General features: G+C 32.4%; 1 protein-coding gene across 1 annotated transcript in view; it reads left to right on the top strand.

Moving 5' to 3' along the window:
• Positions 1 to 734: 734 nt before the first annotated feature.
• tko (30S ribosomal protein S12 technical knockout) overlaps positions 735 to 17,592 on the top strand; it is a 56,852-nt gene continuing 39,994 nt past the window's right edge. Inside the window, exons 1-2 of the mRNA XM_088230536.1 lie at positions 735 to 809; positions 898 to 970. Of these exons, the coding sequence (XP_088086662.1) occupies positions 898 to 970 (73 nt within the window). The 5' untranslated portion in view covers positions 735 to 809. The remainder of the gene's footprint in view (positions 810 to 897; positions 971 to 17,592) is intronic.

The following is a 17,592-nucleotide window of genomic DNA, read 5'->3' as shown; positions in this document are numbered from 1 at the left end:
TTTGAGGTGTCCTGAACGTGTACTTACAATGCGCGTAAAGCGAATAGACAACGAAAAACGGTTAAAAAGTTGTACGTTGCTAATGTTGGTGAATTCAGAAAACTAGGACACCAAGAAAGACATGGCATGGCAAATTCAACAGATATGCAGATACTTTAAAAGTCGGAATAATCGGCGTGCATGCATGAGAAGATGTGTGAATATAAAGAAAGCAAGGCACTGTATTGGTAAACCGACCGCAACGTATTTTAATAATTTTACTATATGAAGGTGCAATGATTAGTGTTACAATTTAAGACTCAAGGTCCCGTCCTGTGACTGAAATATTATAATGGTTTTCTTTCGCACACAGAACTGTATTCTTCACGCACCCCGAAGCAGAAATTGTATTATTAACCAATTAGAATTTTCTGAATTGCAGGAAAACTTTAATAAAAAGCATCTAGACGATTTGTAACCAATGTGGACTTAACATTCACAAAAGTACCTGCCTACTTTGAAAGTTAAGTAAAACTTTATATAGCCTCCTCGTTCATGAAATTCTTAAAACATTTCGTTACTGTTCCTACCTTTGTATTTATTTTCAGTTTTATGGATAATATAATATTATGTTTTAAAAAAACTTCTGCGTTTTACTGATTTTATCTTTACTCTTAAGATTTAATGGTAAATACATTTCGACTTTGTCTGCCATCTAGCGGTAGAAGGCGTTACTATAATGCATCTACTTGACGCTCTCTGTTGTACCGGCCGATTCTACTGTCATATTTAACTTTTATAACCTAAAAATTGTTCCGTGTTATTCTAAGGTACGTTTTATAATATTGTAATTTTCTCTAACGAATATATTTTTTACAACTGTGTAAATTATTGGCAACCTGTAATTATTGTTTTCAGATGAATTTACTTCGGAGGGGATTGTCTCTTTTCTCATCAACAGCAAAGGACCTTTTGATACCCAATACTTTCGGTGAGTGAAATATAGTTATATGTTCGGAATCATTGTATTTAAAGTATATGTTTACATTATTAATTCAAATATACACAAAATTATTTCATTTATTTTATTAAACATGTGTGAAGGATATGTTTATATTTATATTATGTTGTGGGTTATGTTATAATTAGGTTATGTGTGGTTTAGGAATGTTTCATACTCTACATGTTCTCAGATCTAAAACCTAAATACTGGATACAAATTCACTGCCTAGACAGTTTCTTTCTCAGTAAAATCGGGGGTAAAATACACCAGATTAAATGGCTTATTTATCGTCACTGAAATGAATATGAACTGTTTTAGGCATGTCAGTGGGTTTTCTATATAAGTGTATTCTATCAAAAGGCTTGACAAGTAACCCGTTTCTTAGGTGTGTCCATTTTATAACTTTCAATAACAGTTTCAATCCATTAGCTGTGTTTATGAGCCCTTCCTTTTTTAACAGTGCTTTTAGAAAAATTAAAATAAAATAAGTATGATACAGAGTTGGTACTTAATGTTCTTGGGAAAATGAAATTGAGGCCTAAGTGCCTATTTCTAATGTTTAAATACTAAAATATACATCCTTAACGACTGACAGCTTGACTTTAGTGGCAAAGTTAGCAAAAATAGTAAGGCATTAAAGAATGTATAAATATTTCAATGATATCATGTTCTCTGGAATTCTATTAGTGTTATTTGTGCTTAATGTAATTCCTTTGTAATTAAGTAATAATTTATATTTCAATTTAAGTAGTAAATTTATAACAGGTTGTACCCTTTTACTTATTTATTTGACCAATTGGTTCTTTCAACCTTTAACGGGTAACTTCAGGCTGAGTCTTATTGGTTAAATAAATATTTGAAAGTCTACCAAGTATTTTTAATTTCTAACTTTTATCAAAAAATATAAATAATGGACTTTATTTGTTAGAAAATTACTTGGGGTTTTTGCTCATTTTATGCTAAATAGGCTGGCATTTAACTAGCATACTATCCTTTCGTTTCCCCGTCAGGGTTTATTTTATTTAAAATATTTGAGTTTGTCCAAATTTTTGTAGACAAAAGACTGGATTTCACCCCCTCGGAAGTCATTAAGATTAACAAATTACAACAGGGATGGAAAATACCTTAAATAAGGGAATATGTAAGTCTAGGCATTTACAGGTCATAAGCCCTGTAAATGCCTAGACTTCCATATTCCCTTCTTTAAGGTATTCTCCATCCCTGTTGTAATTTGTTTATTTTATTTATTTATTTTATTTCCTTTATTTCTTTTATTTTTATTATTTTTCAACAATATTTTGAGTTTGTCCAAATTTTTGTAGACAAGAACTGGATTCAACTCCCTGGGGAGCTGTTTATATTAACATATTACAACAGAGATGAAGAACATTTAAGAAAAGGTAATATAGAAGTCTAGGCATCTACAGGGCTTATGACCTGTCAATGGCTGGTTTAAGTGGCCACTTTACACACTGTGTAACATTCACCATTCTGCCTATATTTGAACATCTATATTCCTTCAATTCTTTCATCTGTTGATGTTTGTGAAGTTAAAGAGCTTTAACTTCTTTAACTTCACAAACATCAACAGATGAAAAAATTGAAGGAATATAGATGTTCAAATATAGGCAGAATGGTGAATGTTACACAGTGTGTAAAGTGGCCACTTAAACCAGCTATTGACAGGTCATAAAGCCCTGTAGATGCCTAGACTTCTATATTACCTTTTCTTAAATGTTCTTCATCTCTGTTGTAATATGTTTATTATTTTTATTTATTTATTATAGTTCACAAACAATACATACGACATTGGTATAATAATCACAATGTGTTGTGTTAAGATATTGTTCATCAATTATGTGTGAACACAGTATGCACAAATAAAGAAAAAAAAGTTTATGATCGACTTTTTTCGAATTGACTAACTTAATTGAATTCTATTATATTCTAATAACTTATTACTAACAGGCTATTACAAATTATTTTACCTAACTAACATAAGTGACTATTTGATTTTATAATTGTGTTACTGTTGTCCTATAATTATTTAATGTATCGTTAAAGATATCAATATCAGCTTTTCTTTCTACATTATTATACAATCTTAACATACTTGATAATGCATTAAAGTACGCCATATTATTATTAAAGATTGGAAGATAAAATGCTGTGTACCATCTCAATCGTCGACTAAGGGGGGGGCATTCAGGGGTGCATTCTCTTAACAAAATGTAGAATCAACATTATAATCAATTATTTTATAAAGATATATCAAGTCTAAATTCTGTCCCCTAAATTCCAACTTATCTAAACCAAAATGTTCTAGGCGCTGATCATAAAACTGAAGGGTTCTGCCCAGGTTACATTTAAATGTTGGGGTTGACGGAGAGGATAGACCGCCCCGTTATTATCTCCGTACAAACGAATCACGTTTTCTATTCATAATGCGTCTTCTCATGCACGTACGACAATATTATTCCGACTTTTGACCTGTCCATATTGAATCAATTGTTGGATTTTGTCTTACTATTTTCTGCATAAATCATCGTAAATATTTCTAGCCGGTCTTTCGCTGTCCATTGGGTTTAGATGCCCAAACCAACGTAGCGCCCCTTTCATAATGCATTCGATAATGCTCGTCTTAGCCTGCAATACTTCACGGATCTCAACGTGTGTGCGCATAATGTCTATCAGTGTGACAAAGCCCGTTGGAGAGTGAAAGCGATAATTGGTCAAACAAATTTGTAAAAAAATTACCAAGTATTTCAATTTACAACTTTATGGAAATATAAATTATTACCTAATTAATACCGTTGATAGTTTTACCACACATTCGCCTGAAAGATCTGGTTTCAACAGCATTCTTTCAACATAATTTTTTGAATGCTTACAAATCCTCTGCCAAACCATCGGTTGCTAGAAATTTCTGTAATAATATTACGTAGCACGTGTCATCACATGCATCCCATACTTAGCATGTCATTGGCACATGCCAAACTAAAACTTTAGCGAATATCACAACTTTAAGGAAACATAATCGCTGCTTAAATTCGTATTACCAACGATGCGCTTTACATAAAATATCCGTGTGCTGAAATAACAAAACCGTAATGATATTTTAACTCGACGTTTTATGTAAGAAAACACAGGTCTGAATAAGGGATGATACCCCACGGAATGCTCGTATTGATTTCGTAAATCCTCTCAGTATCCAGCAGATGCTACGAGCTGAGTATTTCCGACATCGGGGTTCGTATTCCAACGGGAAGTTAATAGTTATCTTCAATATAAAGTATAATAGAATTTTTGGTATGAAAAAATAAATATTTAAATAAAATTATTTTTTAAACATGTTTAATTATTGGTTGTCGATGAAAATATTTCAAATTTTCTTACCAATATACTGATTTCCAAACAGAAAATTCGATTTCTCTTTATAGACAATTGAGGATAGCTCTCTTAAGTTCACATAGTAATCGGGTCCCTGAAAATATATCATAACACACTTTTAATTTATTTTACCTGCGTAATTTTTAACTACAGATCCTTTTTAAACGTTAAAAGAATTAACACATAAATATGAAAAAAATCGCACTTTCGACATATAAAACAAATTTAATGATCAGTATTTTGGTTTTTGATAAATTGATACTCCGTTGGCGAGGTTTTTGCACTGTCAATTCAATTTTCGTTAATTATTTCAACTATCTGAATTCGTTTAGGAAAAGGAATAGCTACCCCAGTACTTAATTATTAACATCTTTTCGTGAACAAATGAACCTCAGAGAAATAATTATATGAAACAATTTTAACTTTATTAATCGCATTTCACATTAATCATTCAGTAATATTATCACGTAAATTCATAAAGTATTCGTCGCAATAATATTTACCAGCGTCGTAGCTAGGGGTCATGAGTCATGAGCGCCCCGACAAGATTTGAATTTTGCGCTTCCCAGACTAAGAAGATATAGAGATAAGAAGGCTGTGGGTCTGCAAAGTGCGCCCCCTGAGGGTTGTGTCCCTGGCAGCAGCTCGCCTGGTCAGCCCCTAGCTACGACACTGTTTGCAACACAAATCAGAATATGAATATCATTTTACTATCTCTCTGCCTCATAAAATAGTAATAATCATATTCTTCTTCCTTGCTATAGTTAAAGACCTATGTGGTATGTTCTTTAGGGGGTTCTTCCTGTAGGGTGGAGTCCCAGCTGTCTCTCCATATTTAGGGAGGTCTTCAACAAGTTCGAGTCACGTGTGGTTGATTATTTAGTGCAATATAAGGGAGTCTGGTTGTCTGGTAGTGTCAACTCTTTGAACACGACCATACCATTCCCTTCTCCGCTATCTACTCCATCTTACGATGTCCTATATATATGTATATAATATACCAAAATATTACTCATAATAATTCAAATATAAAAGTAAAAATAATTATACTTAAAATAAAATAAAACTTCGTTTTTGACCGCTTATTATTTATTTTATTACGAACTAATTTCTGAGCTAATAATACACGCTTCTTTACAACTTAGAATAGTAATTTATGAATGAATACAATCTTATTTTATAATATTAAAAGTGTCCACCTAATATTAATATTTTTATGTTTTTTATATGTTTTATTTTCTTTTTTACTTATATAAAAAATAAAAATAAAAAATACTTTATAACCTTTTACAAAAAAAAAAAATCTCTTTCTTTTGTTACACAAAAATATAACAACTGACTATTTATTATAGGAGCAAAAATTCATAAACATTTCTTGTATACCCACGGACAGGCCATTCCTTTGTGGGATTTTTTGTTTACTATTTTTACTGTTAATATGTATCTCATTGCTATGAAATTATCCTTTATTTTTTTGAAAGTCGGTTTTACCTCTTATGCATATTGTAAAAAAATAAAAAAAATATCAAAAAAAAACTAATACATAAAGAATTTCAATTATGTAATGAACAATCTCAATGTTACTGTTTCAAATATAAATTTTATTTTAGTAATAATACATATAAAAAGAAATTGCCGCTTTAAAGCAAACAGACAAAAGATAAACCCTCCGCACCCTTTCCTCTAAGAAATCTAGTACACTCACCATTTTTTTTACTATTTTTAGCTTTAGCGCATAAACTTCGGGCTAGCTATACTAATTAATTGGCCTTCTTTTATTGGCAGTTTTCGGATTTTATAACATTCTTGATATTCTGCGTAGGTGAAAGTATTCACTTCCGTAATCAATCTCATTCTAGGCCGTAACAGTAAAATATTATAACATACCTTTTAGTAGCGTGGTGAAAGCGTACTGTATGTCAACTTTTTTAAAACTTTTAACAATCATTTAGAAATAATCTCTCGTTGCGCTAGAAAATATTATTTTCTCTCGAAGTCAACTTTTGTTTTTAATTAATTTAGCGGAATTCTTATGTGAACAATATAAATTCCTCCTCACATTCTTGCTAATAGCCGAGTTGTCCCCATTAAATATACTATAACATTCACGTTTTTACAATTCTACTTCTAAAATATGCGGGCTTTTCAGAGCATTCAAATTCCTATCTTTTTACTAATAAGATTATTTTCAGTGTAATATTACGTTACCACTATCATGTATTATGTTTGATTCTCACGAAGGATACGGCTATGATTTTAAATATGCATGCATATTTAACAACAAACAACATGCAGTACCTTTTGCCGTGTGTATTAAATGTTGTATTCTGCCAATTTTATATTAACTTATATTTATAATTATTTTTAAAAAATTTTACCAGTGACCGACATCGTCAGACTGGTTACCTATGTAGGTTGTAGTCAAAAAAATATTTTACATTTTGCCATTAGGCTTATGGTTTTTAACAACCTTACACCTAAAGAATGTAATTGTTGGGTGACAATTTATACTTTCACCTGTTAATTATGAAAAAAACTTATAACACATCAACGTGTTCATTTGACCAATTGGTGCTTTCATAATCGCTTAATTTACTATAATCCTTAAAATATAGCTTTATTAGAATGACAGCTGTCAAATTAATTTCATTAGTGATGGGAAGTTACTGATCACTGATCAAATCGATTTTATCAGTTATTTCATGCAATCATGAAACTCTGTTTCCAAAAATTGATATAAAAAACGCAAAAACAAGCATGTTATAGTGTGTTTAACACAATTATTCAACAAAAATGAGACATTTATACTTTTTTCATGAACAACATCAAATGAATTATTTTTTTATTCGATCAATTTACATTGATCAATTTGTCCCATCTCTAACGTTTTTGCAAAATGATGTAACTCTGTAAGAACGTCGATAATAATTAGGTTTATTTTAGTTTTCTTTTAGTTTTAACGCTGATTTTATATATTGATATTGATTTATGTTTCAAGCATTGTATTAAAAAAATACATTAACACGCCAAATACAAATGATTTTTCGTGTGTCAATATAAATAACTCCTTTGACGTTACTACAAAGTTATGTCGTCACTTTTTCTGACAGCTGTCATTCTAACCATGTTTCATTTTAAGGACTATAGTGTAGTTTTTATGTAAGCAGCAGGTTTTTGTTTTTAACATGTATTATGATCAAATAAAAAACATTTTAACAATTTATCCTAGAAATAAAAGAGGAGTGGATATTTTAATCCACAAATTTGGAATATCCAGTGACCGGTTTCTGAATGTATTTATACAAAACAGAGGTAAAGATTGAGAATTCGAACTTATATGAGAGTATATATACAGTACTTAAACTCATTAGAAATATCATTATATCGACTCATTAGTTAACCTGAAACACTTTGTTAATGATCCTTCAGACAAAAATAATTTTATTTAATTTACTCTCATTTATTTCATTTTGAATTCTCTGTCCTTACCTCTGTTTTGTATTAATACAATGATTTTTTAAATAAAGATACCAGTCTCGAAGATGTCGCGAAACCTATGAAACCGGTCACTGGATATTCCAAATTTGAGGATTAAAGTATCACTCGTCTTTTATTTCTATAATAAATTACAATGAACTTCCATCAAGAATTTTCACTTACAAACTTAAGTATTTTAACAAAAAACTATAACATGATTTCACGCAAAACAAATAGATAGTGAAATAATAGTATTTTCATTTAGAAAATCAATTAATAAAAGTGCTTCAAATATATTTTTTTTAAATCTATAAAATGTTAAATACGTTAGTTGCATACCATAACTAGAGATCATTCATTTGAATGAAAATAATCAAATGCATTAGATTACTAAATTCATTCGAATGCACTAATTCTTTAGAGTCAATTAGCAATTGTACCAAATGAATGAATGAATGATGGATGGACCCTCCTTTGGATGGACAGCAATCGAATGGATTAATTCGGAAATTAATGATTCATTCGATTATCTACATCTCTAACAATTACATTTCTTTTGAGGTGTGGCATCATCGCGACAACCAAACGTTGCTCCCCTAAACTTAACTTATTTACAATATTTTGATTTTGTCCAAATGTTTGTAGGCAATGGCTGGATTTCGCCCCCTAGGATCTTATTAAGATTAACAAATAACAACAGAGATGGCGATCATTTTAAAGAATTGAGTATGGAAGTCTGTGAAATATTTACCATTTTGACTGTTTGAACATCCATATTTCTTCAAACATAGGCAAAATGGTGAATATTACACAGGGTGTAAAGTGGCCACTTAAACCAGCTAATGATGGGTCATAAGCCCTAAAAATGCCTAGAGACTTCAATATTCCATTATCTAAAATGTTCTCCATCTCTGTTGAAATTTGTTATACTTTTTTGATTGAATACTCATACTTCTTTAAGCTTTTTGGTTTCACAATTAACTAATTGCCTCGGTAAACCTGTGTCGAGCCAGAAATACACGCAGAAAGCCTGGCTCGAATATTAAATACATATTTATGTGATTTTGAGATTGCAACAATGGTGCGCTAAACCATCGCTATGTACGTATTTAAGTACACCGTGATTAAACCATCCACACAAAGTGTGCAAAGTGTCGCCCCTGATCCAGAGATGGTTAATATCAATCTGCTGTCGTAAAATGGCGAATCTGGTCATAAAAATAATACGACCTCATCATCGCGTCCACCCGGGGCCATCTTTAACTGCGCAGAGATAATCAATACGAAACCAACTATTTCCGTAGGGATGTTATATTTTAGAGCTGACAGTTCCATTTGCTCAGTGCAATAGTCAACGAGAGTTTTTGTTAGAAAATAATTTGGCCGATACTACGAGGGTTGCTACTTAAGTTTTAAGATATGGCAACACCAGTAAATATTTCAAATCTGACATTGTCATCATAAAGTTTGCCATTTTTAATGGTAAACGTACTCGTACGTTTTGTCATACGAGTGATATTTGTGTTTAAATTTATTGCAACAGAGAGGGAAAACATTATTGAAAATGGAATATGGAAGTCTAAGCATTTACAGGGCTTATGACCTGTCATTGTCTGGTTTTAACCAATAGCAGGTCATAAGCCCTGTAAATGCCTAGACTTCCATATTCCCTTCTCAATAATATTTTCCCTCTCTGTTGCAATAAATTTCAAAATGAATAACTCCCTAGGGAGGAAATCCAGCCAGTCTGCAAGCATTTGGGCATACTCAAACATTATTGATATTTGTGTTGTTTACAGATACTTTTTAAAAATTAATTATGTTAAAAAAATGGAACTTAATCGTGAACATTTTCGTGCGATGATTTTCTATAACTTTCCACGTAGATTAAACCAACAACAGTGTGCCGATCAACTCGCTGCGACTTCTGATGATGAAGCACCATCTCGAGAAACCGTGTTTTGCTGGTTTTCTGAATTCAATCGTGTTTGGACTTCGTACTGGACGAATTTCGTGAAGGTCGTCTAATATCGGCTATTGTGCCAGAAATAATCGATGCTTTGCGTGAACTGATATTGCAAAATCGTCATGTGACATACCGTGAGATTAAGGCATCTTTAGACATTAGTCTCACTCGCATACATTAAATATTGCATGAATATTTGGTCGTCAAAAAGATTTGTTCGCGTTGGATACCGCACAATTTGACAATCGCTCAAAAAAAGGCTCGTGTCGATTGATGCAAACAAATGTTTAAAAAATTCAATCGCGGTGCTTCAAAAGACGTCTTTATGATTCGTGACAGGCGACGAATCACGGGTCTATGCATATGAACCCGAAACTAAACAACAATCGACTGTATGGGTCTTTCAAGACGAGCCAAATCCAAGCACTTCGAAGCAAATGGTCGCCTGTTTTTTTCGGAATAACTGGACATGTCGCCACCGTTCCATTAGAGCAACGTAGAACGGTCAATTCTGAATGGTACACCTCCATTTGTTTGCCAAAAGTGTTTGTAAAAATAAAGGAATCCAATTGCAGAGGACGAATCATTCCCCACTACGATAATGCAAGCTGTCACACATCAGCTCAAACAAGTGAATTTTTGAGCATTCAAAACATCGAATTGATGGGTCATCCGCCGTACACTCCTGATTTGGCACCCAATGATTATTTCTTATTCCCGCATATCAAAAATAAATCGCGAGGTCAACGTTTTTCGACGCCTGAAGAAGCGATTAATACGTTCAAATCACATGTTTTGGAGGTACCTCAATCGGACTGGAAAAAGTGCTTCGAAAATTGGTTCAAACGCATGCAAAAGTGTATTGATCTTCAAGGATAATATTTTGTAAAACAATAAAGCCATTTTCGATTATAAATATTTGTTTTTACTTGTCTTTCTCAAAATTTGAGTAGCAACCCTCGTATTAGAGTGAAAACATTGTACGGGATACAAACGAACTCGTTTACGAAACGAAAACACGACGTACTGTAGCAGCTGAAACGACTGGAAATTAGAGTAGCATTTTTAAACGTGCGTTTTTGTTATATATCTAAATATTTTAATTTTGGGATAATTTTTAACGAGGCGTAATTAATGAGGAAAATCAGTGCTACGGGAAATTGAAATAAAATTAATTAAATATAGAATTCCTGCACTCTGTAAAAGCATTAAGAAAATTTAATTATAGGGTGTAACCTAACTATACTAACCTGACAAGATGTAACATGACTAGACCTTATACTATTTATTCATTTTTATTTTATTTTCTTTTATTTAGGAAACATACAGTACAGTTACATTGTTTTATATCTTACCCAGTTAGACTTAACTCTAATGGACCAGTGAAGTTTCCATATTATAAAATAATTATATGTAAAGATATTAATTAAAGTACAAAAAAGAGAAGGAAAATAAACATAAATAGAAGTTGTTTAAAAATTCAAATTAAAGTAAAAAAATGAAGAAAATGTACCATGTTTACATAACCTTAACGCGTTTTAAAAATTATAAACAAGTCAAATATAATATATGCATAATGTTAATCTGTGTAGTGAGCAATCTATCAATGTGTATTGAATTATTTATTCATTTATTCATTCAAAATTACACTCGTTTAAATATTAATGAACTTATCAAGGCTTTTTAGGCAGTGCCCATGTCAAGCCATAATAATTAACAATAAAATATTCATACTAAAATGAATTAAACTAAATTAAAATGACATGTGATGCAATAGAATAACAATCCAGAAAAACAAAGTATAAATAATACTCAAGAGTCCCAATACAGACATCTGCTGAAGAAATATTCCATAAATCACAACTTATGACACCAAAACAATTATACGCTAAAACAATACTCACTTATAGATTCAAAAACTACTCTTACTCAAAAGAAAGACATAACCCCCACAATACATCACATACAAATAATATAATCACTAGATCCTCAACACATAGACAACTTAAACAAATACAAACTAATACCACTTTCGGACAAAGGGATTTTGAGTATTATTCAATTAAAAACTATTACCTACTTCCACTATCTATTAAAGCAATTGGTAATGAGAAAATGTTTAAAAAGGCTATAAAAAAATGGATAGTGGAGCTAGGTAGAAGTAAAATGGATTGTCTCATTCGCCCATACGAATACTGATTCAACTGCTCCACAACTGTATAGCTTATGTTAGGTTTTTGTTATTTTCATTGTTTTGTCATATAAATAATATAGATGTACATAAATACCTTGTTTTTTAAACTGTCTGAATATTTGTTAATTATGTTAGTCTTCTTTGTTTATTCTCTAATGTAATTTCAAAAAACTAAATTGTTAAGTGTCCTCGGCACGGGAAACCCCAATGAGGTCACATTATTTTATTATTAATTATAGTTTGTAAGCGAAAAATATGAATAAATAAATAAATAAGAAAATTTCAAAGAAGACAATTTAAAAAAAATATTCATAAATAAATATTATAATACAAATTAAGATTCATGCATAATCAAATATACAAAATAAAAGAATCATTGAAATCGATAGAAAAATATGTATGTATGACAACATAATTGAAATGATAATTGAACAATGCTTCCTAGAAACTCACTCTTTACTGTAGTAGGAAATTAGAGTAATAAATAATATGCCAAACAACAGTGAATACTAAATTAAATAATACAAAAATACATAGTGAAAAAACATTTAAAAAAAACAAGATATGGAAGGAAAGCCGATTAGTCAATTTCCGCTAATCTTTAACTTTAAAAAGATTGACAACCTCGTCTCTATCGATGTGCAGCAACCAATTGCAAACATTTTTCTTAATTACATTGGCACTTGTGGAGTTCTTTATGGCTGCCGGAAGTTGATTAAAAATTTTAGGAGCCAGGGAGGTAAAGTTTCTTTGAGCTAGCTTTGAGTGAGTGGTGGGGCCAAGGTAATTAATCCTTTCCGCTGATCGCGTCTGTATATTTTGCTCTGTCCTGACTTTATCTACAGATTTCCAGAAGTTCTTGGGCACTTGGGTGCCTCTTTCACAAATAGCTGCCGCACATCTAGAACTTTGCAACTTTCAAACAGTTCTTTATATTATATTTATTTATTTTTATTGTTTCTGGTTTAGTTCTATATCATGAAACACTGACCAGTGTTGTATCTCTCAGCTTTCCGGTAAACTCCCTTTATGACGTCATCAAAAACAAGTGCTTCTAGAATTTTCTTGGATTTCATTTCAATTGGTATCGGTTCGTGTCGATGTTGGCATTTTGTCTTGCGAATATTTTCATTTCCCTTAGACGAAAATGCGCTTTTGGGCAAAATAATTTCTTAAAGTTTGCTATTTCTAATTAGTTCCACCACATTTACCCTTAAGGGTAGGCGGAAAGGATATATCGCTACATGCGTCTATCTTGATGTATTTATTTTTAAATTTAAACACTTCATATACATGTACAGTTTATATACGTATAAGGGCGGGTATATTGCCTTAAGGAAATTTCTTTCTACCTACCCAAACCGTTCAATTTGAGAAAATTACAAGTACTCGTACATGGACATACTGAATCTTACAATTATAGACAAAAATTAAAAACAGAGATTAAGAAAATAAAAATAAATAAAAAAAATGAACAATATACTATGAATAGAGGAGAGGGGATGGAAAGGAAAGAAGAAGGATAAAGGAAAAACTTAAATATTTAGATAGTGACATTTTAATCTTGACTTAAATGTAAATAAAGAAGGGGCGTCTCTAACATTAGTGGGTAGATTATTTCACAATCGAGCAGTTACTACTGTGAAAGAGTAGGCAAGAAAATTAGAGCGATGAAGGGTATTAAAGGGGTTCTTTCGTCACTAGAACGAAGAAATAGTCCGTGTTGTGATAGAGTTTGGAAGAGCTCTCTCAGATAAACAGGCGAAGTGGGATTATTTAAATTATTGTGATGAAGTGATTGAATGTGAATGTTTCTTCTATGCCTGATACTGAGCCAGTGTAGTTGCGTGCGATATTCGGTTATGTGGTCGAATTTGCGAAGATCAAAGATATATCGTATACAAACATTCTGCAATCGTTCTAACTTATCAAGTAATTCAGAGTTAGCGTTTGGATAACATACATCCTACATACATACATTCTAAGCTTCATCAACATCCGTACATCTTTTTTATTATTTTATTTGTTTAAACCAATCGACAGGTTATTTAATACACCCATATATATTGGTCTATGGGGAATATTAGTTAAAGATATACCAAGTATTTTCAAAAGAAAATTAAACTACACAATAGCTACAAAAAATACAAACATAATTATTTTTTTCATGGACGGAAGGAAGTTTCATCTCTCGAAAAGCGAGCTAATTATTTCACTTTTATACAACTGTCTTTGCTGTAGGAACTCATCAACCGAGCTGTCTTTGGATATTGCATTGTAAAGCCTAATCATTCTTGGTATTGGTGAATAAGTCAGTGTTGGTTCTGCATTTTCCCACAGCAAATAAAGTTTTAGTGCGAGTAGCGCGATTGGAACATTTTTCATTTATTTATTCATATTAAGATACATATTACGAAAAAAAATGTATCTCTAACTCTATGAGGCCAAGAGCCCTGTTTTGAGTAGGGATACAACATAATTGAAAGTTAAAACATGCATTGATGTTAAATTAAGATTTAATATCTTGAGCATTCATCTTACTGGGAAAAAAATGTTTAAGGCCACTAAAGAAGCAAAAGTTCTAAAAATTAAAAAACGTTCCAGTCTATCGAAGTAATTATCCAGAGTATTTATTACATCGTTTCTTGTCGTACATGCCCTATAATTACGTCTGCTTTTGACCTTACAGGACTTAAGATTTTGGTTTATCTAATGACATGCTATAAGCCCTGTTAATGCCTAAACTTCCATTTTCCCTTCTCAAAATATTTTCCCTCACTGTTGCAACAAATTCAGATTTTAATAACTCCTTGGGGAGGAAATCCAGCCTCTCTACGAACATTTGGACACACTTAAAATATTGTTTATCTAATTGTGACGAATCGCACGTTTGCAATTCAGCAGGACACGATTTCAGACTCGTTCTTCAACTCATGTTTCATTAACTTTTTTATTATGTAAGCATTTTGGGTAAATTTTAGTTGTTATTTTCCCAAAATAAAAGGAATAACCCGCTAAGCCTTTAGAGGCTTATCAGCAGGTGGAAAATAGGATATGGAAAGAAGTTATGAAAAATATAACACAACACCCAGACCAATTGAGAAAACGATTTTTTTTCTTGCAACTGGCGGAAATCAAGCCCGCGACGCTAGTTTCACAGTTAGCTGTCTTATCAACTGCGCCACGGCGCATGTCCACCCCAATGTTTTTTTTAATCGGACTGACCTTATTTATCGTAATCAAACGCTTTGATCACCACGCCACTGAGCGTTACCACATTTACACGCCTTTCTTTATTATTTATAAATTATCCTGACAATCTGGAATGAAAATACTAAATTCTCCGCTCTCTCAAAATGCAATTAGGCGTTTTTAGGTTTGCAATATTACGTTACACGCTACAACTCTTTAGTTTTCTCCAATGCCCTAAAGCACGTGTGGGCAATCCCCAGGCCCGCGGGCCGGATCCGGCCCGTGGGACGTTTTGATCCGGCCTGCAAAAAAGTGGAGTTTGGATCATACCAAAATTCGTTCACAAACTCAAAACATCGATCGTGTTTGTGTATTTATTTACTTTTTAAATGTATAATTGTAAACAATATTGTCAGCGAGTTTATGGTGATTTTTCATGAGAATGATTCACAAAAAAATATTCTTTATTATTATCATCAAAAGAAACCATGCAATAGAACAAGATATCTTTTGACTAAGGCCCGTTACACACTTACAGTCTTTAATTATTTCAACCCGGGGTGTGTCATACGTCTTTTTAATTTGATTTAATTACTGTGATTCAATTTTGCCGGCTACTTGGACTTCTACTGATTTTGTATGTGTGAATGGTTTGCAATCTGGCCCCTTTTAAACCGTTTTAAAGACCGTGGGACTTCCCGTCGGTTTCACTCGTACAAAAAAGCAATGGTTTTTTGTCAATAAACGAGTTACTATTTTTCATCATCATCATCATCATCATCATTCCCTTTCCGCACCTAATGGTGCATAGGGCACTGCATTGGTACATCAATCGCTGCATATTATGATCATTTTTTTTTACATGAAGGTAAGATGATCAGTCTTATGCTTCAGGTACCATTCAGGGGACTATGAAATATTCTAGTGTGAAAACACCCTTTCAAATAAATTTCTCATATCAACCATGTCGGGAATCGAACCCGAGACCTCTTGCGTGGCAAGCTAACGCGCTAAACATTACACCACGAGGCCGACTATTATTATATACGACTTACTATTTTTAAATATTCAATTTCATATATCGCGATTTTTATTGAATTTAACTACTACTTATACTGCTCAATTAGCTGTGAGTTTGGCAAATTACATGGAGGGCCCTTGTCGGATATTGTCATTCATCCTCATACCCATTTTGCAAACACAAATAATATAAAAAACTATATCTACTTTTATCACGATAGCCTTAGTCCATTATAATAATTTTATAAATTTAATCGTGTCAGATTAAATTAGTATTATAATGATTTTTAAATTTCCTTATTCCGACGCCGACGGCCCTGTCTAGAAAAGGTCGCCCATACCTGTTCTAGAGTCTCTCTTGCGAAGAAACAAAGCCTTTGACAAAAGTAAGCGTATTATTATATCCCTCCGAAATCAGTAGTTGTACGTTCTGTAACTTAACCCGGCTCCAGCGCTCATACATAATAATACGAGTAGAATATTAGTGCTCTAAATCCATTATTAGAGCCACGGAAAACTACCATACTCCCTCATGTAGACACCTCAGTTTTTTTTTCTGAACCATCTCCAACACGGGGGAATATCTCGCCTCGTGCGGACTCTATCACCGAGGAACTCTCGAGCCTGGTTTGAACCAAATGTTGTACAGGATTCTGAGTATACGGGGATCATCGAAAATCCTGCAAGTTCGGAGAATAAAACCTCAGTGCAAGGCAGGGGCGAACCGTGTAAGAAGCGATTATGCGCAGCTCACCATTATATCTGACTAACCATAATAATGTTTTATTGTAACTTTATTTACAGAAGAACAAATCAATAGTTAACATTTATTTTAAATCATTTCCACTGTTTGTATTTTTATCCTAATACAAATATAAAATTTAATAAAGCGCGCCCAGCGCCTGCGGTGCGACAAAAAACTAGCCGATTACTCCAGCTTATTTTTTAATACAAATAAGTATACTATATTTTAAATGTCTTAACCCCAGTGCGGGTTTTTTCTCCAATATTAAACTTGCAGATTACACAAATTATTTGAAGTTTCTTGATTTGGATAACAGTATTTCAAACATTGTCTCTTAAGGGCTATTTTTCTTTGAGATGGTACTTTTGACATAAGACCCCAATTCTTTCATGCGTCATATTGCAGAACATATGGCGCTCGACGCTGCCGTTTTTAGCACTATTAACTTTTAGAACAATTCGGCCAGTTGACATATCAATTGAATACCTAATGTCGACTGTATTCATAGTGCTATTTTTTTTTAATGAGTTATGTATTAAAGTAATGGCTAATATATCTATATAATATAATATATCACGAAGTTACATCGTTTGACTTAATTTCATGAATGAGAGTTGTTATATCAC

This window comes from Micrasema longulum, unplaced genomic scaffold (genome assembly GCF_059751315.1).
Source record: "Micrasema longulum isolate JH-2025_06_02 unplaced genomic scaffold, ASM5975131v1 h1tg000779l, whole genome shotgun sequence".
Taxonomy (NCBI): Eukaryota; Metazoa; Arthropoda; class Insecta; order Trichoptera; family Brachycentridae; genus Micrasema; species Micrasema longulum.
This window is presented reverse-complemented; position numbering and strand designations above follow the sequence as displayed.